Consider the following 25763-nt stretch of genomic DNA (forward strand, 5'->3'; position numbering starts at 1 on the left):
CAGTGTTCTCACTTTGCCTGTCGTCTCCTCCTAGTTTTTGAGAAACCCTCTGACGTGCAAGCTGAGGTCTTTATTTTGTGCTATATAAAGGTCAGGTCACTGAAAAGTGCAGAGCTAAGCATCCCAGAGCTGCAACCCGTTTTTGCAGCCACCAGCTTGTGCCAAGAGGATGACTTCAAGATGGTCAGCAAATAGTTGACCAGTACAAATGGAAAAAAATCTAGCTTTTTGTCCTTAAATTCTAGAATATCTGCTCCATCCCTGCTCCAGGCAGAATTTATTTCCTTGATTCCTCTCCGGGAAGGTGGGGGACTTGTATTTCATGGCAATAAAACCTCTTGCAATCAGGTGCAACACAGAAGGTTATAAATCCCTTTAGTCGCTCCCTGGGCCTTTTTCAGGGTGAGAGTCACTCGAAAGTATTCATTACTGTGGTTTTGGGTCATCCCTCCTCAGCTCCCAACCCATCCTTTTCTTCATGAATGGTTGCCCACATTCCCTGTCTTTTTCTCCAAAGTAATTAGACATTTGGGGTGAGGGGCAGGTAAAATATTCACACCTTTCAGTGTCCATCTTGCTGTCATGTAGTCCTTTTTTCCCCCTAGAATCTGTCACCGTAATGCCTGTGTTCACAATCGTTATCTGTTTTTAGACAGGAAGAGGGTGTTTTGTTCTTTTTGGTTTTGTTTTTGCAAAAAGATAGTGCCCGACTCTAAATGGCACCCAGATTTCTCTAGAGTTAAAGTGCTTAGCGGAGACGGTGCTTCCGATAGCTTATCTTCCTCCCAGTAACAGTGGCTCCTGCAGAAGAGTTGGGGACGTGGCTTACATTCTGACCAGTTTGTTTTTTGATGGATGAGAACCTAATGCATCTTCTAACACTGTCTCTTCCACCCTCATGGGAAGGGATTTAATAGGTCCAGGCATCAAAAAGGTGGAAAGATATCTGGAATTATAAAAAAAGAAGCCAATTATATTGGAATTCAGATTTTAAAACTAGTCCCTTGCTCAAGCGATCACAAGCAAATAGCTGTGCCTACATCAATCTGTATTTTCATACCATAAATATCTTATTCTGAGGGACTCTTTTTTTTTGCATTGGGAAGAAAAGTAAATTGGTAGGAAGCTAAGAAGCCAAGAATTCTGTAGATAACTCTTGCTAAAATAGCACAGGAGAGGAACCTTGCTCTCCCACACTGCTTGACATTTTCAACGATACTGTGGTCCTTTGAGTCAACTGTGGGTGACTCTACTGTCCCCAAAGCATAAGGCTCTCCCACCTGGTTTCTGCCGGTGCTGGCCAAAGAGAATGACTGATATCTTCCTAAGGAGCACTTAGGTTCAAGGTCTGGGATCCAGGCTTCCTGTGTTACTTTTACTCCCTCCGTCCTCTGCAGCATTTCTCATGAATTAACCACTTTCCCGTACACAACGGTTTTTTACTTCACTGTGAAGAAATCTCGGTGTCTGCTTATTTCAGGCAGGCATTCTGACATTAGCCAGGAAACCCTCCTGCTGCAGCTGACAGCTACCATGGACCTGGCCCGAGGGCTCAGCCTCCACCTCCCAGGCCAAGAATGGACCCTAGTTTCCCAGGGCTGCTGTAACAAAGTATCACATACAGGGTGATTTAAAGCAACAGGAATTTATGTTTTTCACAGTTCTGGAGGCTAGAAATCCAAAATCCAAGTGTTGACAATGTCATGTTTTTTTCTGAGACTCTGGATAGAATCCTTCCTTGCCTCTTCCAGCTTCTAGGGGTGGTCTTGGCATGCCTCAGCTTTCAGCTACACCATCCCAGCCTCTGCCTCTGTTCTCACCTGGCCGTCTTCCCTCTGTGTCTTCCCTCTGTGTGTCTCTTCTCTTATGAGGACACCACTATATTGGATTGAGGGCCCAATCTACTCCAGGAAGACCTCATCTTAACTTGATTACATCCCCAATACACCCGATTTCCAAATAAGGTCACATTCGCAGGTACCCGCAGCTAGGATTTCAACATACCTTCTTGGGGTACACAATTCAATCCGCACCATATGCTCTCCCTGCCTTGGCTGAGAAGAATCAAATGCCCCTTCTGTCTTCTCTCTCCCTCTCCCTTCTGGGTTTAAATGGCTGTCCTCAAAGCTCCCCAAATCCCAGCTGGCCAGCATCCTTCAGACTCTGCCCACAGCCCTGGGCCTGAGCGAACCCTCCTCTGGCCCAGTACATGGTACACCTGCTCATTATACCTGCTGAGCCAAACGGGCGCCCTCCTCTGTGTCTTCAGGGTTCCTCCATCACATCTTTCTTCCATCTCTAGAGCCCCTAAGGCTTTCCCGCACTGTGCATAATCCCCATCTTAGCAGGTGAAGACATCATTGCTCTCACATCTGGCCCTTTCCTCTGTGCACACCTGAAACCCCACGGCGAGACTCAGAGAAAGCTTTGGAGGAATCCGCCCCACTTAAGGTCAAATCCCAGCTCTGCTCTTTGTTTGCCGAGTGATCTTGGACCAGTAGCTTCACCTTTCAGAGCCTTGATTCCCTTATCTGTATAAACAAGGCAATAACAACATTTATGATAACAACAATCCTATTATAAAATAGGATTGCTGATAAAGAGTGTGTGTGTCCTACTTGTTTAAAGTTGTGGTTGTAATTACTGCTTACACTTTATCTCATTGGCTCCTAATATAGCTGATAATGAGAGTGACTCCCTCTGTTCATTGGACATCCACTTTTGCACCAGGCATTATGGTTGGTGACTTACAGATATTATTCCTAATTTTCATAAAAGGCCTATAATGTAGGCATCACTATTCCTGTTTTACAGATGATGGTAGTAAGGCCAGCTCAGACAGAGGTTAAGTAGAAGACCCAACGTCACATCGCTGCTAAGTGTGTGAGTCAGATTTGAACCCAAGAAAGTGCACTTTGCACCTGTAGGTCTTTCATTAATGCACGGATTTCTTGTGTCTTCTCAGTCTTTCTCACATTCTCACTCGCTCACTCTCTCTTTTCACTGTCCACGACTTCAAAGCCAGTGGTTCTCAGATTTGTTCAGATGTCTGAAAAGCATGGAACTTCCCATAGAATAGCATAGTTTTGTTGTTTGCTTTTTGTTTTGTAGAACACTAAGAAATACTGTGTAAATCTTAGAAGCACTTTTGCTAGCAGCAAATGTGGCTATCTATTTTCTCTACATAAGATAGAGCCATACCCATAACTGGATGCATACATGCGTGTACACACACACACACACACACACACACACACACACACACACACACAGAGCTAGGAACAAAGCATGACCAATTGCTTCCATCATTACGAACTGACTAATCAATTATTTATTTCCTCATCTGTTAGCATTTGCTAATAGACAAAAGCAAGAAGGTACTAAAAATTTAAGGAAAAAAATTGTGGGAGAAAAATTTGCAGTTCAGGAAATTCAGAACATTCATTCAAGTTTAGGAGTGTAGCACTTTGATCTAATTTGTAGGAGGACTTACATATTGCCAGGATACACTGGCACCATTTAACTCCAGCACAATCTAATGGTGGAAGGGTTTGCTGATTGCAGAGAGAGACACAAAAGACATCCCCTATACGTACCCTTCCCTGCGGGCTTTCTGTGTAAACTGTGGGACACACTCCTTCTTAATTTTGTGCCCCTGGATTCTTTCCCGTTCAACAAATTAAGATGCCCCATTGAGGTTACTAACAGGAATTCTGACCGTAGGGGAATCCTATTTTATAAAAGGTACAGATATCAGGACTCTCGGACACCATCAGTGTCTTGTGATTTATTCTCACCTTGTGGTGATGAAGGCTGTACTGGTCTGAGCTGTGGGTGTTTCCATCACAGCAAAGAAAGAAGAGCAGCCTCGTGAGAACCCAGAAATACTTGTCAGCTTTGGATCCCAGCACCAACCTTTCCTCACTGCAAAAAACTGTCACAGTAAATCATGGTTTTACACCTGTTCCTTCACTTGTGTGCTCTTTCGTGGCTTTATCCTGTCTCCCAAACCAGGCACACTTCAGATTTCTTATGTGAAGCTGTATGGTTTTTTTCACTGAAGTTTCACAGTTGTCATCAGATGCATTTCTGTATATCTTCAGGGACACCCTCATGTGGTGACTCCGAGATGGAAAGTCGATCAGAGCTTCTCCCTCAGGGCTGCTGCGTATTATTGATCTTAAATTTGACCTGTCAGCACATCTCTGAGCAAGTAAACACCTTGCTCTATCCGGCCTGGGAACAAGCAAAGCCCCAGCCTCGTCATCATTTGCTTCCTTGGTGGACACAATTATTGGCCTCCCGTGTTCTTACGGAAAACCAAAAAGTGGAAAATGTAATGTGCTGTATAATGGTCATTGATTTTCCCGGAGCTTTAAAAGCAAAGTTTCAGATGTGGCCTTGGAAACAGTAATGACTCCACATGGAGGGTTCCATCCAGCTTCCTGGAATTATCACCCAAACTTAGATCGGAGGGAACAGCTGGTGCAATGGCAGTTATGACCATTGCAAGCCAGCAGAACGCTGGGAGGCAGGGCTTTGGGTGGTTGTACATGTGTACAGAGCAGTGTCTGCATTCCTGGCTCCTATGGGCACTGGGCTGTCCTGAGATGATGCTTTCACACTCGAGACACAGAATGGCTGGCTTTCCCACTATTTCCCCGAGCTCTTTCAGGCCCGCTGAGGTCCAGAGGTTGGCCTTAGAGGGTGCTTTCTCTTCACGTTAACACTGAACTCAGCTGCAAAGTTGTCTCCAGGTCCGGGGCAGCACTTCTTAAACTGTCCTGTGTGTATGAATCACCTGGGACTTTTCCGGAAATGAAGTTTCTGGCTCAGTCGGTCTGGAGGGTGGCTTGAGATTATGCATTTCTAACAGGCTCCCAACTGATCTAAAGCTGATGGGCCAGGAACTCGGAAAGCAAGGGTCTGGTGGAAGGCAGAGACCCAAACCAGGCACCATAGCCATCCGATTCTCTCTGGCTCCCACTGACAGTTGTAAGCCCCCCACCCCAGCAGGGGGGAGAAGGGAGAGTTTCGTTTTCCCCGTCTCTCTATTGCGCTGGCCTGAGGCCCTGCGTTTAGTTCTGGATCACCTCTCACCTTGGAAGCTTTAAGGAGCTTCCGAGCCCAGGACCCACCCCAGACCAGTCAAGCAAAGCTCCACAAGGGGGCGCTAATGTGCAGCCAGGGTTGAGGAACCACTTCCGGATGTCAGGAAGGTACTCTTCAAGGGCAGCATGAATGTGACAGGGACGTGGGTACTGGTCCTAAATGCAGCACACTGTATGTTCCACACTGTATGGCAGACCACCGCTGGAAGCAGGGGCCCAACAACACGTGTATATCACGGCTCCAGTAATAGCAAGTTGATTGTCATGCAGCTGTGTTAGTGAATGTGGGTCACCCAGTCATTTCAGGGCCAGTGGAGGCTCTGCTGCTTTCAGGGTGTGGCTGCTAAGGTCCTCTTTGGGTGTTGTCTCCATTCTAGTGAGCCATACGCTTGGAAGCGTTTCATGGGTCAGGCCTGGCAGTCGCACTTATCACCCCTGCTCACATTCCGTTGATGAGACCTTAGAGAAACAAGGGATAGTAGCAATGCAGACAGCTCTGTGTCCAGGAAGAAGAGGGGAATGTGATTGTGGCAAGCAGCCAGCAGCCTCCAGCACCAGCCCCGTGGGAGAGATTGGGGTGCAGAGACTAAAGGGGCAGCTGTTTCCTACATGAGAACATCCAGGGGGCTGCATGAGGAAGACTAAGGATGGAGATATCGGATCAGAGTACCCAGGCCCATGGCTCACAAGGATTAAAAAAAAAAATTAAAGACTATAGGTTATAATGTTCTACACTCTTCTGTCTCCCCAAGATAATTTGTGTGAATATTCACAAGGCACTTGGACTATTTTTAAACCTCATTTTCCTCTTTTGCACATAGTGAAATGTATAAATGGCTTAAGGGCTGTGATAAGTGATGTGTAATTCTCCACTCTAAGCGTCTCCCCCCACTTCCACCCCAAGCAATGGCCTCCGCTCGTACTTCATTCAGAAAGTGGGAACCTTCACATAGCAACTCGCCATCTGTCCACTGCCCTGGCTTCAGAGCTTCTCGTACCCGTGTCCAGCTCTGCCTCCCTCCTGCTCCTGTTCACTTATGCCCATCTGATCTCCTTTCAACGTCTCAGTGACCCTCCTTCTGCCCACCTCCCACCCCACATCACCGATCTTATCCTCCATGTTGGCCACTCCCATTTATAACATAGGAACAAGGTCTGCAGCGCCTGTGGGGGTGAGCAGAATCTCCCCTGGCTCTCCAGTGGCCCCATTTTCTGCTCCCTTCAGCAAACTTTGATGTGTTGTCTACAGTTCCCACCCCATTCACTCCTCTACTCACGGCAGAATGGCTCCCCTCTACCACTCTATTGAAATTGCTTTCCTCAAGGTCACCAGCATTTTCCGTGGGGCCAAATCCAGCGGTCACTCTTTTGCTCTCATCTTTCTCAGCTTGCTAGGAACCACTGCCACCTCCTCAAAACAGTCTCCTCTCAGCTTTGGTGATACAGCCCAGTCTTCTTGGCCAGGCTCTTGTACTGATTTCTGGGCATTTGGCCTGGGGACCCTCCTCTGTTTTCTCTACCCTTTCTCCTTAGTTGAGTTCATCCAATCTTGTGGTTTTAGGTATTATCTCTATGCTCATGAGTCCTGAGTTCTACTCTTACCCCGAGATGGTTTCTCCAGCTGCCTGCCACTTGGCTGACTCTCTCACTGGCTGCTCAAACATAACCAGTGCAAAGCCAGACTGTTAGTGCCACTTCATTCCCATAAACAAACGAAACAGAAAACTTTATGTGGTGAATGGCACCATCGTCTACCCAGGTGCTCATGTCAGAAATCTGGGAGTCAATCTTTGATTCTTCCCTTGAACCCCAATTCCATCTTTCAGCAAGTCCTACTGTAGAAGAAGAAAAATTTAAAATATGTCCCATCACTCTACTTCTCATTATGTTGGCTGCCACTGTCCTGGTCCAAGCCACCATCTTCACTCACCTGGTTGTGAACTGTCATTCTGTCTGTGTGCTTCTCGGGGAAGGTATGGAGAGGTCAGGGGTAGTAGGACTCAGTCTGACCCCATAGTGGGAAGCTGTGGGGAGGGGTGGAAGACCCCTGAGCCTCAGGTATTTCTGTATTATTTTGAAGTCAGCTTCCCAAGTTTATAATTAATGACACTGTTGTTGCCATTTTCTTCCAAGGTAAAAGAACTCTCCTCACCCCCTGCCCCTACCAGGACACACGGGGATTTCCCCTGCAGCCACACTAATGGTCAGCCAAGTGCAATCATGAGAAACACTGCAAGGTGGGAAGATAAGTGTTTCCACTTAGGGGAAAATGCATCTCCATTAGCAGCCGATTATGACAGTCTTGGAATGAGAGCCTCTACAGTGGGTGGTTTTAATGGTTTTAACTGGCCTCTGAGAAAATGTGTAGATGACCTATTCAGACTCTCTCTAGGTGTGTTGGGGACTGGCCTGGTACAATCCAGGTGTCCTGATGGCTTATGGAGCCTCCCAGGGCTCTGGTACCAGAGGGCAGTACAGGAACTCCAGCAAGGCTGGACACCAGTGATACTCATAGCTGTTCCGTATTAAGTACCTACTGTGTCCTGGACATTTGTGTGACACACTTTACATGAGGGAGTGTTTCCCTCAGTGCACACAACAGGGAGCTAAAACCCCAAGAAGTTAAAGAAGCTGCCTCATACCCTGTAGCTCATCAATCCAGAGCTGCGCTTTGAGCATGAACTTGGGCACCTCTACAGCTTGTGGCCGGGTGCACCGAGTGTCGCCTTCCTTTTCCTTATTGCGTGATTGACCCGTCTGGTCCAGCCAGTGCTCAGCACGTGGTGGGACCATGTGCCTCGGGGTTCAGGCAGCGGTTTGAGCAGTGCTTTATCCTCCAGGCCAAGGGAGGGGAAATGCTGCTGATCACCAACTTGCATACTTTTACAGGGCCCCTTGCGACCTTTTGGGATGTTTTCTGGGCCTTGAAAACCATTTGGTAATTTTCTAATCCTACAGGGACCCTTGGGGACTTGTTGGGAGGGCCTGCTGGGAGGAAAGCCCCTCAGCTCTGAATGCCTTTGCTGGGAGAGCCTCCTCTCCCAGGAAGAGCCTTCCCTGGGAGGAGCATTCACTGGGGATGCAGAAGAGGGGGACCCACAGGCCCCCACATGAGGAGGGGGACCCACAGGCCCCCGCATGAGCTGGGGGAGCCCTCGAGGCCCCTGGAGTGGCAGATGTCACGTCCGTCTGGCCACACGGCAGACATCGAGTCTTCCCACTCTGCATTCTACCTTCGCTCTGGTCGTCAGGAGTCAGCCCAGGAAGCCGGTTCTGAGAGCTCTTTGCTCCCTTGTCTGGGCAGCAGGTGCTGGAGCAAGGGGTACTCTCATTTCCCCGTGTTCTTCCGGGAGAAATGGCATGGAGGGGGCCGCTGGCCCCAGGACCAGTGCCTTTTTCTCTCTCCCTCCTCCTCTCCAGCCATCCTTCCCTTCCCTTTCCTCTCCTGCTGCCTCGCTCACCTACTGGGACGCTCGCAGCTGCCACTGGAGGCAGTGGATTTGATTAGAGCCCTAGAGTGAAACTGGAAATGGATCAAATGATAGGGCCCCATGGTCCTGGGCACTTCCTTAGAAGGTGGCTGCAAGGACAGGAGATGCCAGGGGCAGTGAAAGTGCCTCGGCCTCCAACTCAGAGCTTCTGTCCTAGCTCTGCCAGTGTCCCCCTATGGGGCCCCTCTGCAGTCACCTGACAGCCACCAGTCGTGCAGCATACCCAGAGCCTGTGGGCCTTAGACCCTTTCCTGCCCCCACGCGCTTCCCCCTCGTCAGCTGGCTCCCTGCTGGCTTTGTCCAGAGGGAGACTGGAGAATGGGCAGATGCAGAAGCCAGGCATTTTGCCATGATCCCCTCTACCCTGGGCCATCCCCAGCGATGTCTGAGTTTCCTCAGCTCCAGCAACCACAGGACACACCCATGTGGTTCCAATTCCTACTGGGGACCCAGAAACTAGGACCCTTTTGTTCTGCCCACCCAGGGGTCTGGGTAGGGGCTTCCCACTGCTGCTAATCTCAGGGACCTCATTGTTCCGTTGGCTTTTCCATCACCCACAGAAGTAATTACTTGATGGCCCTTCTCCTTAAATACTTTGGTCCTGGCTAACCCTGACTGCCCACTTCATATGTTAGCTTTGAACTAAGCCCTTGCCAGCCTTCTTTAGAATAGCCCTCAGCCCCTCCCACTTCACAAATGAGGATGCTAGAGCTCAGAGGTGAGAAGCGATTTGTTCAGGGTCACTCCGCTGGGGAGGAGTTTAGCCCAAACTCAGATGCAGGCTTGCCTGGAATCAGCCTGAGCTCTTACCCACTCCTCTCATTGCTTCTGGAGAACTTGACCTCTCTGAGTTTCTGTTTCCCCATCTCTGAAAGAGCCAGTAAGATCTACGTTAGAGAAGATGTCTGTGCAAAGTTTCTCACTCCCACGCCTTGGGACGCCTCCACTGGGGTGGTCCCGCTAAGCAGGGCACCCGTCTTGTTGCCCAGTTTCAGTGGGCACATGTAGCTGACAATGAGTTCTGCCACAATTTTCTGTGGCCTTCCAGTGGCCAGTGTGGAGTGGGCAGCCCCACCTGTGGACGTGGTCTGTGTGTGGGTGAGCTGGGAAGGTGCCTGTGGTTCTACACTTGCCAGGGCATTTGGATACCCACCCCTGGGAAGGGACTCAGGAGTTAACATGCTCTCTCTCTCTCGGTCAAAGTTTTCAGTGGTTTTCACGGGGGCCCTCATTGAGTTTGACCCTGGCCTTGGTAGAGGTTGTGCTTTGATCCTTGAAGAATGTTTAAGTGGCACAGTATTAGGGTAAAAGAAAATATAGAATATTACTGAGGATAGAATAAGCTTCCATTTACAGAGGTAAAAATCAAGGCTTGAATTGGTTAAGTGACCTGATGGGGTCACAGAGTGTTGGTGGCAGAACCAAGCGCCCATAACTCCATCCCCACTGGCCAGGGCGCCTGAGAGCAGGAGGCTATGGCTGGGCCTGCACACAGAGCCAGCAGAATTGTTTTTGCCACCGGCCAAACCCCCACAGGACATTTGAGAATCAGGTTAGGGACACCGCCCAGGGATTGGGACAGTCCCAGATTGCTACCGTAACCACCAAAAGAGGCTCAGGGTAGCTGTACCTTTCAGTAAGATTTTGTCCATAAATAGCTTAGTTTTATTTACTAGGTTGCCTGGCACATAATGGCATGCATTATTAATCGAGTAGCTTAATACTGTCTATTAAATAGGCGTACTCTTGGCAATGGAAAAGGAACCTCTCTTTTACGATGTACTTTACACGACCACGTGGTAACAGCTCACGCTCAGAACATTAGAGTGGGCTTCCCGTGAGAGTATAGAAGGGACAGCCTGGTGATGCATGTGTGAGCACGTCGCTCGGGAAGGCCTTCTCCTGGCCCGATCGATGTCTCCAGGGCTGCACGCAGGGTGAGCGTGTGGTTCTGAAACTCTTATTCTCCCCAACTGCCCAAGTCTGCCCACTGCCTCCAGTGGTGAGTCACGGCGATTTCATCTGCCACCCGCGGCCCTGCGATCGCTACAATCACGGAACCGTCGTGGAGTTCTACTGCGATCCCGGCTACAGCCTCACCAGTGATTACAAGTACATCACCTGCCAGTACGGGGAGTGGTTCCCTTCCTATCAAGTCTACTGCATCAAGTCAGGTGAGCGCGCCCGGGGCCTTGCCCTCGCTGGCCGGTCCAGGGTCCGACTCCACACAGTGGGGGGGGCTGTGTCCGGAGCTCCACCCCTTCTCCCCACACACAGTGTTAGCAACAGGGTAGAGAAACCCATCTTTGTGGATCTATGCAGCTAATGAGTCCAGGCCCCTTCAGAGGCTCTGGAGTATTAACCTGCCTGTCCCCAGGTTAAAATGCTGGCTCTCTGCACAGGGTCCCTTAGACCCCCAGCTCCCATGGAAGGACCTCCACTCTCTGTGCACAGTCTTCTCCCAGCCTTGTCCCCTTCCACTGACAAGGACATAGGCCCCAGGGTGTGACCCAAGCGATCCATGACTCCGCCTTCTCCTCCACTCAAGGATGCACCTCAGAACACAGGTGATACATGGGTAGGACCACCCGTCACTTACAAAATTGTGGGCAATTTGCAACCTTCAGTGCTTCATAGTTAATAGCACACCAACCTCACCGTTGGTCTCAGGGCACCAGGGTAGAGACCGCTTGGCAGAGACCTGGGCACCAGCGCACACCCGCCCATCGTCTCCTGCCCACCCCAGTCCTGCCAACTCGCCCTGGTGTGTTGCAGGCATGCCCGTGGTGGCCTGCCATGAACAGCAGTGATAGCTGCGACTTTCCCTCCTGGACACAGCATGTGGTGGGGCTCACAGGGTTTATTCACACGGGGCATCTGGACGCCCACAGGTGGTCGTGTGAACCCGTGAGCAGAGGGGTGCAGAGAAGGTCTGTGAGGTGCTGCTGGGCGAGGTGAGGGGTGCGGAGGAGGAGGCAGCAGCCACGGCGGGGGGTGGGGGGGCGGAGGGCAGCAGTGAGAGACAGGGTGGCTTGTGCCAAAGGGCCAGGAATCTGTTTTGGAAGGGTGACAGCCAGAGATGGTGAGGGAATAAGGGCCATGGAGCAGGCCTGGCCCTTCGAGCTTCTGTCCTTTTCCTCACCCAACCCACAGCCTATTCCAGAACCCTCACAAAGGGCTGTAGCCCCCTTTATTCTCTGCCCAAGAAGCAGGTACATGATCGATCCCCATGCCAGGCTCTCCCCCCAGACCTGCCGTGTGCACATCTGTCTTCAGCCTTGCAGAGAACTCGCCGGAGACTGTTTCTCGTGCTGGGGTCCTGATGCCACGTGACACGAGCCGGCTTGGGGAGCACGGGGAGGCATGTGATGAGCAGCTCACGGGCTGGAAAACCTCAGCTCATGTGGGCCCCTTGGGGGACTTTTGCATCCGTCGCAGTCTGGGAGCTTCATGCCGTATGGGGTTCTCTCTCGGCAGAGCAAACGTGGCCCAGCACCCACGAGACCCTCCTGACCACCTGGAAGATCGTGGCGTTCACGGCGACCAGCGTGCTGCTCGTGCTGCTGCTCGTCATCCTGGCCAGGATGTTCCAGACCAAGTTCAAGGCCCACTTCCCCCCCAGGTTGGTGCCGCCCACAGCCACCCAGCGCGGGCTCAGTGCAGCCGCCGTGAGCAATGGGAAGTAGAGACTGAGCCTGACCCTTGATGAGTGCAGAGTTGAGGTTCTAAGGGAAAATAGGGGGAAGAGCCGAAACCCCTTTTCTGGGGTGTCTGGGGGTGCCTGGGGGTCATAGCTCCAAGCTGGAGACAGACCTCATTTCCCTCTTTCGCCGCCCGCCCCCATTCCTGTGAGCCTGCGTCTCCCTCCTTCCCTAGATAGACTCACCTCGAGGGGCTGGTCAGGGTGCGGAGGGAAGCAGTGTGAGGGCCGCACGCCATGAGCTGCCCCCAGGATGACCGTGTCATCGCCGTGTACGCGCATGTGGCCCTGGAGTTCCTCCCCTGGAGCTTCCAGGCCGCAGGGAGGATAAGGAACGTACAGAACTACTTAGGGGTCAAGGTCACAGGTGTGTGTGACCCAACCGAGGTCCAAAAGCAATGTGCAACGGGCAGTCTCAGGAAGAGGGGAGGGATTCTGGATGGGGGCTCAGGACAGGGCTGGTGAGCCCCTGCCTGAGCGTAGGACCTGAGTGTGCGGAATGGGGCTTATGCAGAGTGGTTCGCCCTCACCCTCCACTGCACAGAGGAGCTCGGTTGGTGTCTTCGTCCTCCCAGCCGTCATCTGCACAGAGGAACTTGTCACATTCTCACAGGCGGGTGGGACCCTCCCAGTGCCCAGAGCAGCCTGTGGCCCCTTCCCCCCCCCCCCGGGACAAAGACAGCACCCAGCCCCGTTGCTGGTAGGTCATTGCTCTGGAAGGAGAAGTCGTTGAGAAAGCAAAGGGATGGGTTTGTGAACATTAAGAAAAGGAGGGCCGGCCGGGCACCAGACGTCACAGGACACCAGCCAGAGCTCACGGATACAGCCACCTGTCCTGAAGGGACCATCATTATTGCCGTGATTCTGTGCCCATGCCGATCTCCTCCTTCTGAGACCTTATGCATCAGAAAAGAACACTGGTTTTGCATCTAGCCCGCAGGGTCATGTGTGCCACCTCCTGGAAAAGAGAATATTGCTTATTGGAGAAGGAGGCTCCTGGAATTTACCACTTCCCCTTCTTCCCTCCAGGAAAAACCAGTGTGTCTGTCACACCTCCCAGCTATGCAGTGTGGAGTTGCTAGAGACAGCACCTGTCTGCCCACCCTCTCCCCTAACCTCAGGGCCCCGAGGGTGGCCTCGGCTCACTTAGTAATGCTCCCCCCACTTGGCTGCAGGGGCCCCACAACCTCACGGGCACCCCACTCTCCCAGCCACGGAAGTGTGCTGGGTGTGGGGGCCTCCTGCCTCCCTCACCAGGCCCAGAGTGCATCACGGCCGTCCTGGAGCCAGAGCCAAACCCTTGCTGAGGTTTCCTCTCAAGCTTGCTATCCACTCTCTCGGTCCTCAGCATTATTATTTATGAATCAAGGGACCATGTTCTATCATTGAGCAATTACACTATCTAAAATGGGACTGAGGATTACAAAGAGAAAGCGAAACTACATATTGTGATTTATAGTGCTTTGGAGTCTGTTAAAATGGCCCATGGAACTATTTTTCCGCATATGCTCGGAAGAAAAGTTATAGCAACTAAATATTAAGATTTTAAAAAATGTTCTCCAAAATGCTTTCACCTGATTTTTTTTTTTTTTTTTTTTTTTTTTTTTTTTTAGTACCTCGATTATTTCTGTCTGATATTATGTTCTAATTGGTTTGGAAAAGTTAGTGTCATCTACCCAAATAGATAATCACATTCTCCAGGGCGAGCCAAGAATTTTTTTTTTTCTCCCCTCCAGGTCCCATAGCATAGACACTGGAGAGATGCGTGATGAGTGTGATGTGGGAACTGAGTGTCATAGCTGGGACATAGGGGCGGAAAGGCTGGCCACTTATTATTATTAGCCACTCCGGTTCCTTTAAGAGGGCAGGAGCAGAGACTGGTGATCAGACAGAGCTGGAGCTTTGGCTATGCCTGGGCTCCCATCCACCAGGCTCAGAGGTGCAGGATGGCAAGAGGCAACGGGGCAGAACCCCACAAGGGACCACCTGCGGAGACGACAGACCATCTGCACACTCCCAGGAACCCTTGGTCCAGGCAGCATAGGTATAGCTTAGGTTCAAGTGGCCACTGGGCCAGACGGTCGAGGTGAGCCCGACAGAACTTGAATCAGGTAGTGAGAAGGTGCTTAGAGCTTTTCTTTTATGTTTTTCCCCATTGTTGTTTTTCTATCTTGACTGAAAGTGAGTGATGTTTATGCTGTAGCAGGAAGCAAAACAGCATAAAAAATGCAGGCGTTAGCCTTTCCCTGTGGGACTAGGGTCCCTGGTTTCCTGTACTCTTACTGGAGCAGTTCTGTTTCCAGCAGCCTTCCCGAGGGACACCGCAGTGGCACATTGGTGCTTGGGAGGAATGAGCCATGTGGTCCCCTGCCCACGAGGTGATGGCCTTAAGGCCACGCCCACAGGTCAAAGAGGGAGGAAGGAAGATAGTGGAGGGAACAGGGCAGAGCAGGAGAGGAGAGGCAGGAGGGCACAGGACAGTGAGGAGAAAAACCTCTGCTCACCTGAGTGGCCATGGTGACGGCACCATCTACCCGGACAGATCCAAAAGGGGGGCTGGTTCTTCTGTACCACATCGTGCAGGGCCCGGAGGACCTCCGCGGCAGTGGGGGACACGGGTGGCTTTATTCCTGGCCTGGCACCTCTCTCTGACATGTTGGCACCATTGTGCTTTGCAGGGGGCCCCCCAGGAGTTCCAGCAGCGACCCTGATTTCGTGGTGGTGGACGGAGTGCCCGTCATGCTCCCGTCCTACGACGAGGCTGTGAGTGGCGGCTTGAGTGCCTTAGGCCCCGGGTACCTGGCTTCTGTGGGCCAGGGCTGCCCTTTACCTGTGGATGACCAGAGCCCCCCAGCATACCCCGGCTCGGGGGACGCAGACATGGGCCCAGGGGAGTCAGAAACCTGTGACAGCGTCTCGGGCTCTTCCGAGCTACTCCAGAGTCTATATTCATCTCCCATGTGCCAAGGGGGCGCGCGCCCCGCTTCCGACAACCCCGACACAATTGCCAGCACCGCGGGGGAGGTGGCATCCACCAGCCCAGGCATCGACATTGCGGATGGTAAGTGTTTGCCCCGAGGCCCGAGCACCCTGGCACACACCTCCCCACCCAGCACGTGGCGTCTACAAGCCAGCACAGAGCCCCATCCACCTGTTTCCCTCTCACTTAGCTTAAATTGCTTCTTGCTCTCTCTGCACATAGAGGCCATGGGCAAGACCAATTAGTGGAAGGAGTGGTCATCATCTCCCGGGTGATGAATCCATTAACTGAAATTTCAGGAGGCACAAGAGGGCAGGCACCGAGCCACCCGGAGCAGAAAGGCTCCGGTGGCCGGGACTTGGTTTCTCTAGTCTCTTGATGATCCAGGATGCTTTTCTTCTTTATCCCTCGATTAGGCAGGACTTCTGAAAGTGGTGCCTAGGATCAGGGTAACACACGCGCGTGCCAGGAGGAAAGACCCAGATTCGTGCCCTAGGGCCTGGTGCGGGCGAAGTTCTGTGTACACGCAGGTTATTTTGACCAGGTATGAAGTAAAAGCTGTATGTGCACCTATCACAGGAAAAGCCGATTGTAGCTCATGGTAAAGTAGGAAAAATCCATCAGACTAAACAGGGTTCTGTTTCCCAGGGGAGGGGGCACCAGCCCCACTTTACAAATGAGACATGAATTCTAATGTGTAGCCATAGTTAGTGACGGTAAAGATATGGAAACAGGGGTCTGCTGGGTCCCCATCAAGTTCCTTTTCTGCAGCTTCTCTGCACCTCTCGTGGCTTGTATGATCATTAGGGCACATGGTTAAAATCTAGTAGTTTAGTTTTTATGAGCTGGGTCTGAGATTTTTCCAGCCACCCACTAGATGTTGTGTGGAGGAGTTGTCTGATTATTAACTGATATGTGGAACTTTTCTAACATTTTCTTCTTCTCATTGATTTCAGGAATCATAGGTATTCTAATAAAGCTCATAATTCCAGATGGTGGTGATGCCTTTCAGTGTCCTAAATAATAACCATCTCTTCTTTTACAGAGATCCCGCTAATGGAAGAAGGTCCATAGCCAGGCCAAGTCCCAGTGCTTCTACGGGCCGTTTGGGAACCTCCTACCTTGGAGTGAGGCAACAGAGAGACAGAGCGTGGGGGACGGGGAAGTGTTTTAACTTATCTACATGGGGACAGTGACTCACATCGTACATCACAGACTCAACAGTGGGTGACAAACACTGACAAACTGCTGTGGCAGCTCTTTTAAAGGGGACGTGAGGCTTTGCCAAGACCAATGGGAAATACAGGGATGAGGGGAAACCCCTGTGTGGTACTGGATGAAGCTGTCAAGTGTGTCTCGTGCTGGGGGACATGAGACCGTCCCACGCACACGCCACTGAATCCTGCGCCCCATTGACTTACGAGTACTACCTGCCTCCTCTGAAAGCATGTCACATTGTGTAAATTCGCTTCTAAAATCTGCTTCAACCTGTCTCTGGACTCCAAATTAGGATGGATCCGCCTCTGCAGGAAGTCTAGGGGGAGCTGCAGGAAGAGCAGCAGAGCGGCCCCTCGGAGGCTCTCAGAGGGAAGGTTCTCGTGCGACTTCTGGACAGTTCTACTCACGAGCAAGACTAAAGCAGGATGTGGCAGTTCCAGCGAGGAAAGAAAAAGGCTCAGGCAGACTCTGCTTTTCGGAAATTTCTTCAAAAAGTAGAGTTCACGTACTTCGTGCTGCCCTTTGGCGAAATAGCGTCTGTATTTGTGTTCACGGTCTAGCACCTGGATCGTGACGTTGGATAAATCTTGTGACTTTACAAATGGTCAGAATGTGTTCAAATACATCTCATGGTGGAGAAAGTGACCAAGGTAATGTTCGGTTTCGGCATTTTAAAAAGATTCCATTTGATAATTTATCTCAGCGTCATGAGCCCTCTCCAGTGAACTATTATAAGTGTTGCCCTCACTCCCAAACTCAGCCATATTTTATTTTCCAAAACAGAAATTGTTTCTGTAAATGCATTCCTCTTCCAAATAAAGTATGAGGTTGGATTTTTTTTTTTTCCCCTTTTATTTTGTTCGGTAAAATCTGCAGGCTAGCCTCCCAGCCCCAAAATATCTCTGCCCTCCTACTTCTGGGGCTGCCTCGCCTGCCTGCCATTCCTGCATTCCTACGGTGAGGTCTTCTGGGTCCCACTGGGTATGGTTCCTCAGAAAATGAATGATTGAAAAAAAAATTTTCCCCCGAGTCCTGAAGTGTTTCTTCCAATACATGTTGATCTGTGGAGTTGATTTGTTTCTTCCTCTGGGTTTTAGACGAATGTAAACAAAACTCTGATCCATAAAATTGCTATGTGCTGATAGAGTTGTGAGAACTGGCAGCGTGATCAAATCCTGTTTTTTTTTTCTTAACACAGACTGATTAAAAATTAAAAAGAAAATGTCAGTTTGAAGCGTGACTTTCATAGTGGAGTAGAGTTGGGTGGGCAGGGAGGGGCAGGGGCAGTGATGGGGGGATGGAGGTGAAGTGTAAGACTAGGACCTGAGATTAGAGGAACTCACTGGACAGTGCCTGCCTAGCCTGGTGCCCCGGGCAGCGAGGGCCAGTACTGGCAGTTCAGTGATTATAACTTTGTCCAGTGATGGCCTCACCTGTCGTTGGCACAACCTTATTCCAGAAGCCCCATAGAAGGTGCTGGTTCTCATGAGTGTCTGTGCTTACATGGCCCCTGTCCCACTCAGAGAGAAATGGCATGGGCGGCAGGGCGGGTCCAGGGCTCACCGTGGGCAGCCTCCTCAGGCAGTTTTCCCAGGATCCCTGTCGGGTCAGGTCTGTCTCCTCCATGGCTGCACCTGTCCTCCTGCCCAGGCCCCCTCAATGGAAGGCATGTCTCAGAGACCACCAGCTAAGTGCCTCATGTCCCACCAGACAGGTGGGGAGAGGCTTGCAAGACTCTCTCTGAACCTGGTCTCACCTCCTTCCAGAAAACATTCTCCCTCCCAAAGTAGAGCGCAGCAGCGTGCAGCTCCCTTCCCTGCGAGCCAAGGACAAGCACGGATGCCTGTCCAGCCCCCGCCCCTGAAAGACAGGTGCCGCGGATACCATACACGTCCAGGTATTCGTGTCAACAGTGTTCTAAGGATAGAGGCCAAACACGAAGGAACTGCCTGCTTGGTGACAGCGCCAGACAACGTCTTACCGAATCACCTGTGTCCTCCCCTCTGTCCCTTCCGTTTGGGGCCACATCAGTGTCTCACCCACACAGATGATTTACGGAGACACATTTATTTTTTCATCATAGTGAGCTGATGTGGTGGGAAAGAATCCTTGTGACAGCTTGGAAGCTGTCATGATTCTCTCTTTATTTCAAAGTCCCGGGAGGCCCTCCGGGTAAGAAGGAATCAATCTTTCTCACACGACCTCAGAAATTGGTATGTATGAGAACAAACAGGCTATATTGGGAATTGTACACAGAGGTGTGATGTGCAGAGAGAACTATCCCTGACAAAGGTGCTTTCTGCGCTGGGCAGGGAAGCACCTCAGGCCCCTGGTCAGGAGCCTGCCTGTTGAGAACCCCCGTATCCATGGAGTCAGCTGAGGTGTTTACGTAAGGCTGCATTTCAAGGAGCTGCAGAGCAGTACTTCTCTGCCTGACTTGCTTCCCCCTCATAAGCATTGCAGAAGTCACAGGACATCTTCACACCTCACTTCCACGCAGCTTTTTTTAATGGCAAGGTTGTAATTTGCTGGCGTGGGATTTTTGGAGCCTTTGCCACTTCGTTACACCCGCCCCAGCAGCTAGCACACAGACCACCTGCCTCCTATTCCTGCAGAAGTGTTTTGCCCCTGGCCACACAGCGGGCCAGGCCAGTGGGAGCCAAAAGCAAAGGCTCACGGGCCACAGCCTGCTGGGTCCAGATCCCTCCCCCCATCACCCCCACACACACCCAGCAGTGCTAGACAGCCCTCCTCCCGGCTATGCCCTGGGTCCCTGGGTTTTCCCCCACAGAGACAGGGCAACAAAGGGGCCGTCGCCTGGCTTCAAAACCTGCCTCTGCCACTAACTGGCTGTGGACTTGAGTTATTGTCCTTCCTGGGCCTCAATTTATTTAGGTAAGATGGCTTACCTCTGCCGTCCTCCCTGAGCTGTGAGGAGGATAACAGCTGATGCAAGGCACGTGCCACAGTAGGCATTTGATAAGTGGCAGCTCGTCTCCTTGTTGCCTAGTGTAAAAGGAGGGTGTCAGGTGGGTGATTAACTCAGGCACATGTCCCTCCGCACCTTGGAGCTGCCTTAGTCCCTGCCACTCTTGACTGTGTTGGCAGGCGACACTTGTTTGGGGCTGCCCCCCATGGATGGACTGAAATGGGCTCAGCTCCTTTCCCCTCGGACCTTTCCCAGGAGCCCCCTTCTTGGCTTTCTGTGCAAAGGGAAGCTGTCCATCCTTCGCCCTTGGGCGTCTGCCCTCCCTCACCCACAGCCCTCTCTGAAAGCCACAGAAAGTTCTGCTCAGGGAAGGCAGGACAACCTCAGACATCTCCTCAAGGACTCTGAAGGACTCAGGTCAGCTCCACAGGCAGGCAGCCCTGGAAATGAACATGAACCCGCTTCCCTAATTTTATTGTCTGTGTTGGATTTAAAACATAAAAGTTAATGCCCATGCATGTCCAAGGTGATAAAGAGGGACGTCCACGGTAAAGATGCCTGGTCTAGCAGAACAGGGCCCCGGGGAGCAGCAGTCACTTACCAGGGAGGGCGGATGCTGAGAATGATGGCATTGAAATCATAAAACTTAACTCAGAGGACGCGGTGTCAACACAGTTGTGTTTAACTGCTGTGGCAGGCAGCGCCCCGTGTCCACACTGGGCAGAAAACAGTCTACATGCTGAAGTCAGAAGCCTGGCGATGGGCAAGGCACTGTGAGCGGCCGGCTTTGAGTTACAGCCATGAACCTGCCATGCTCGGAGCCTCCCCCGGTGTCAGGGCCCTGGTCCTCCAAGGCTGTGGGATAAAGAGACCCAAATGCCAGCAGACGCATAAAGGGTTTGGGGCAAGGGGAGGGGGATGGAGCCTGAGGGAATCAGGAGACTAATATTTTCTGCTTGGAGCCTCTGAGCACTATTTGTAGGCCCTGCTACAGTTGCTTAATTATTTAGTAAGCCCCTGCTGTGCGCCAGGCCCTGCCTGTGCTGCAGTTCAGTGGGAAGTGAGGACTTGTAAAGAGACAGCTACAAAGTGGGGGCTACGAAGCACAGGACCCTGGCCCCAGGCCTGGGATCCTGGGGAGCCTGCGAGCAGGCAGTGGCAGGCAAGCTGGGAGCAAGCAGAGTTGGGGTGTCCGGAGGTATAGGAGAGCTGGGGCAGGGGAATGGAGAGCTGTTCCGTGCTTTGGGGGCCTCGAGGCCTGGGGTGAAGAGCAGGCTGAGAGGAGAGGAGGGTGGGCAGAGAGGGAGAGAGATGGGATGGGAGAGGGGCCAGGCACTAGAAGCCTGGGTGCCATGCTCAGGAGGTAAGCGGTCCCCTGAGGAGAACGAAAAGCCACTGAAAGGTCTGAAGCAAAGACGTGCTAGGGTGAGATGGGGAGAAGTGAGTGGGTCTGGGGGCTCTTTTGCAGGCCCACTTGATTTTGTGGAGCTCAAGCCTAGGTGTCAGGGTCACCCAGACACAGCCTGGGGCTGCTACTGTGTCACTGGGGGACCCCTCCAGGCCCCGGGGTCCTCGGTGGGACAGTAAGAGGGCAGAACAGAGTTTCCAGCTCCGATGGGGTGAAAATTCTCTTTCCTTACCTTTTTTTTTTTTTTTTTTTTTAATCCAGAGTCAAATACCTGCTTCTTTTCTCCCCACCAGCAGTGTCTGACACTCTTCCCAGCTCCTTCCCCTATTGGACCCCTGGGAATCAGCAGCAGCCCCACCTCAACATCCCCTTTGGGGGGGTTCTACCCTCTCAAAACTGCGGCCACCTCAATCAAGATGAGGGTTGGGAACCTCCTGTGGCAGTTCCTGCCACCCCTGGGCCAGAAGGAGCAGATGCTAACGGTACCCCTCCCGGAGCCCCGGCAAATCTATTAGACTGAGTTTGTCCACAAATTCTTGATAATTGTGGAGCATTTCCTGTTCTACGAAGCATGTACACCTACTGTGTGTTTTGTGGGGAGATGAGAAGGAGGCAGACACCTTCCAAACCTGTCCTCACGGATATCCATGAGACATGGCAGAAGAGGCCCTATAGAAATCCATCTGTGAGTTCCCCTCTGACACCCCACAAACTATCAGAAGGGCAAAGCCATAAGGAGTGACACTCGTCTGGCGCCACTTGTTCTTAGTTCACTTATGATCTTACAGCAGTTTTTATCAACCACCACTCTTGTGTCTGAGGGCTGGTAAGCCCTCTGTTGAGTCATTTAAGCAGATGTTTGTCTAAAACCAACACTGAATTCCCCGGTCCACGCCCAGCCTCTGAAGAGGGCTCCAGCCCCCACCATTCCTCATGGGTCCCTAACACTGGCTTAGCAATACCAGCTTCGGGTTTTCCGGGGGCCTAGAGTGGGCACTTGGGCAGTGCTGTCTACTGCTTAAATTCCTGGGCATTGAAATTCAACAGCCCTGAGTTTAAATGTCAGCTCTGTCAGTGTACGGACGCAACGTCGGGCGAGGCCACTGCCACGTAAACCTCACGTCCTTCACCTGTGCAGTGGGGACACTGACAGCACCCACCTCATCGTTTGCTGCGAGGCTTAAACACGCTGATGCTGTAGACTGATTATAACAGTGCCTGACACGGAGGAAACACTCAGAAACGGTGCCTGTTCTCAGCATCCTAGTCTTTCTTTTTCTGAGCTCCAAGGGCACCAAGAAGTGCCCCCTTTCTCTCCGTCTGCTGTCAGCCCTCCATCACCCATTGCGGCAGCAGTGTGCCAGCTCCCCGGGACAGGGTTGCCCTCCTGATGCCAGGTCCGCTGTGTGCCTACAAATATTTGTACAGGGCCTACAAATATTGTGTGATGAAAGACACAAGCCCACAGCAGGAGCAGGAACTAGGCCACCGTGAGTGCAGAGGGGCACAGTGGGCAGCTCCCGCCAGGGGATACAGGGGCCTCCTTGGGCCTTCCAGCTTTCTCCAGAAGTGCCAGCATGATCAACACCCCCCCACACACACACACTCTCCTGGGCAGGGGACTGGCGAGAGGCCATGGGATGGCTGTCAAAGGAGGGGTGGCAGGGTGAGCTGCAACTCACAGAGTCAGCCCTGGGGAGCCCAGAGCTGGTGGGACTGGACAGAGCCCCTGAGCCAGAAGCCCCCAGCTTCTGACTACCCGTGGGAGCCTTGCTTCCAACCCTTCAGTCACTCCTTCCCTCAAGCAGTCTATCAACAAGCACGGAGCGCACACTCGGTCCCGGGAGCTGTGCTGCCCAGTGGGTCCATTCTCCCCACACCCACTGGCCAGGGCCTGACCCCCTTCCCTCATGGACCACTGGCTTTGCTCCATTCTCTTTCCTTCATTAGTCCCCCCTCTCCTGAAGGCCCCCTTCATGAAGGTCCCAGCCTCTGCACAGGAACTCAGAGGGCCACACTGCTCTCAGGAAAAGAGGGGCCATGGGCAGCACCTGGGGGGGCCTCATTCAGACAAAGGAGGAGCAGAGGCTTGGGTGCAGCCCACACCAGGCAAAGGGAGCCAATGTTTCCTGAGGAGCAGCCGCAGAGGGATCCCCAAAGGACAGGGCTCCAAAATGTGTGCCCTAGGTTTGGGGGAAGTAGGGGGCGGGGAGTAAGGGAGAGGAAGAAGCCAGGAGAAGGAAGGGAATGGGGAGGGGAGGGGAGTGTATGTGGGGAAGTGAGGGGGAGCCTGGCAGGAGAAGAGAGCCCCCCCTGCCCCCCCTTCCGGCCTCCTCCCTCCCCCCTCCTCCGGTGCTGTCCTGTAAGCAGGCCTCTCTCCAAGGACAAACACCTGCCCCCGCCTCACCTGCTCTGTATTCCACTCAGTTCTGCTCCCCAGGTCTGATCACCAAGGCAGCGCCTGTCTTCATGACTCATGCCTGGGCTAGAAGGCTGACTTCCTGCCAAGTCCTCCCCTCAGCCTCACACTGAGGCTACTTCTCTGCATGCTGAGGGCCCCTGAGGGGAGACACAGCCCTGTCGTGTTTGGCTCCTCACTGGTCCAAGAGACCAGCCCCATCTGCGTCCCCACTGACTCCTGTGTTCCCCAGCCCCACAGGGCAGGGCAGCACTGGTGCTTCAGGAGAGAGCCAGGGAGGCAGCCTGGGCTGCCAGGAAGAACACGGGTGGCAAGTCAGGAAAATGACTCCCACCCCGGCTCACCTCTCTGGGCCTCAGTTTCCCCATCAGTACAAGAGGGGATGAACACAGACGATTCCTAGGGTCCCCTCTGGCTCTGATACCCTCAGCTTCCACTTCATTCAGCATCTGCAGAGCCCGAGGTCCAGCCTCCAGAGGTACAGGGAGCATAACAGGGCACAAAGTCCAATGTCTCAATACTGAGGAGCAAGCTGTTAGGCCTAGGAGCTGAGGGTGAGGACGGAGAAAGAGGTGTGATGACCTTAGAGAAGGTGTCCCCACAGCAGCTGAGCAATTCACCTCCTGCCGCTCCCGCCTGAGCCAGGCAGCCAGGTGTGGTGTGGCCAGGTGTGCCCATCACACTGGGTCCTTCAGTGGCCCGAGTGAAAATCCAGGCGTGGGGTGGAGTGAGGGTGTCCCACCTGGATGTCAGCAGGAAGGGCTGGAGATCGTGTAAACCAGGGTCCTAGTTAGTAAAATGGTCGTAGCAGACACATGCAGTATTTTACAAGCTCAGACAGAGCACCTGTCTGCAAAAGGGCCGAGGAAGAGAAAGTGAAGAAAAGAGCCGTTAAGGCAGCCGCCGTCTTCCCAGCACCGCTGCAGGCTCCTCTGCGCATGACATCTCCTCTCTTGCTGAATCCATGATCCCAGGATGTAATTGGAGGTCTTGATGAAGGTCTCCCTGTTACACTTGGGTTTAAGTACCTCTGACTTCAAACCCATGTCTCAGAATTAAATGGGCTTCAAGTGGCATGAATCCCCATGAATTGGCAACACCTGGGCTGTGCTTCATTCCTCCAAAGGCTGGGGCTCAGGTGGGTTCCTGGGGACCTCCAGAGGAAGGCACACCTGTGGCACCAGGAGTGTGGGAGATGACATAAAGGGCTGTGTTCATTCTGACAAGTTCTCCGCTGCGGGTATTTATTTGACAATATTTAGAGTGCCCGCTTGTGCTAAGCATTGTGAGGGAGCCTGGGAACAGGGGTGACCACGAGTGCCACATCCAGCCTTAGAAGGCTCAGAGTCTAGAAGTGAAGCACGCGTTGACTAGTGCTGTCATACTCAGGACTCACGGGTCCTCCATGGCCAGCTGTGTTGGCTTCTCCAAATGTCCTCCAGTCCTTTGACGGTACTGGGCCCTTCAGCTCCTGCCCCAGCCAGAAATGTCCTCAGCCCAGCACCACCCACTGTCCTTCAGAAGGCAGCTAGAGCCTCATGCCCTGGAAACCTTGGTGCACCAGCCCCACCTGCCTGCTGGCTGACCAAACGAACTCCCAAAATGGGACACACCTGCCACTGGGGAACAGAAGGACCGTACAAGGTATACGGACACCCTTCTTTTGAGATTTTGGCTTTTCATTTTTAACTTTCTATTTACGGAAAGTGAAAATCACTTTGCACTACACTATAAGAAATACATTCTCCTTTTTTAATCAGCATACTTAATTTTATATGAATCAATTTCGAGAAAAATATCAGCAAATAACAGCCTGTTCCAAGAAGGTGAACATGGTGAATGAGTGACATTGGGAGCCACTGGAGTCGAGAGATGAACTCTGGGGTCCCTCACGGCCCCAGCACCAGACTGTCTACAGCTGTGGGTGCGCAGTCCCCGTGAGAAGACCACTTGCTGCTTACGCAGGGAGTCCCTCAGCCTTTAGTGCAACTTAGCAAAGACGGGGCACGCGCCTGCACACTGCTCCCACACAGGGGTGAAAGGTGGGCTGGGAAGTGGTCCTGGAACAGCAGTGACGGCCTCCTGGCTGGTTCTGCAACCAGCCAGGAGGTTCCGCTCAGTTAGCAGAAGCAGCCACAGCAGGCTGGCACTCGGCTGGCCAGGCACGGACACATCTCAGCCCTGCCCAAGGCACACATCCAGCCTTGCTGGCTCCCCTGCCCAGCCAGTCTGGGGAAGCCAGGCTGTCGAATTGCTTCCTCATCCGGGGGCCTCTGAGCCCAGAGCTCGACCGAGACCTCAGCACCTGGAGTGTGGAAAAGGTGGAATTCTCAGGGGTTCTGAATTAGCCCACATCTGATTCTTTGAGCAAGTCTGTTGGGGGCAGCGTCCCCGTGACCCAGCTTCCCTGGACACTGTGTTCCTTTGGGTTTTGGGCTAAGACTGAGGGGTGATGGGGCACTGGGCCATCACTACTGTCCCAGAACTACTTCCCAGCCCACCTTTCA

The 25763-nt window shown here is 52.4% G+C and overlaps 1 protein-coding gene and 1 long non-coding RNA gene across 7 annotated transcripts in view; one reads left to right on the forward strand and one right to left on the reverse strand.

The window, feature by feature from the left end:
* Positions 1–17722, forward strand: part of SUSD4 (sushi domain containing 4) — a 98830-nt gene extending 81108 nt beyond the window's left edge. For 2 of the 6 annotated variants that reach the window (XM_019756373.3, XM_074316960.2), the window contains 4 exons: positions 10585–10776; positions 12080–12224; positions 14981–15363; positions 16328–17722. In XM_019756373.3, the coding sequence (XP_019611932.3) occupies positions 10585–10776; positions 12080–12224; positions 14981–15363; positions 16328–16356 (749 nt within the window). In that variant the 3' untranslated portion in view covers positions 16357–17722. Of the gene's footprint in view, positions 1–10577; positions 10777–12079; positions 12225–14980; positions 15364–15698; positions 15827–16327 lie in introns of all 6 variants that reach the window. The other 4 variants (XM_074316957.2, XM_074316959.2, XR_012490903.2 and 1 more) reach the window with 3 other exon arrangements.
* Positions 12827–22676, reverse strand: LOC141567923 (uncharacterized). Its single transcript, XR_012490905.2, has 3 exons — positions 20031–22676; positions 19410–19506; positions 12827–13260 (listed from the first exon to the last, which is right to left on the reverse strand). It is a non-coding gene; the product is annotated as an uncharacterized LOC141567923 (long non-coding RNA).
* Between the last annotated feature and the right edge of the window lie 3087 nt (positions 22677–25763).

Source organism: Rhinolophus sinicus, chromosome 6, assembly GCF_057876585.1.
Source record: "Rhinolophus sinicus isolate RSI-liver-muscle chromosome 6, RSI-T2T, whole genome shotgun sequence".
Lineage (NCBI taxonomy): Eukaryota > Metazoa > Chordata > Mammalia > Chiroptera > Rhinolophidae > Rhinolophus > Rhinolophus sinicus.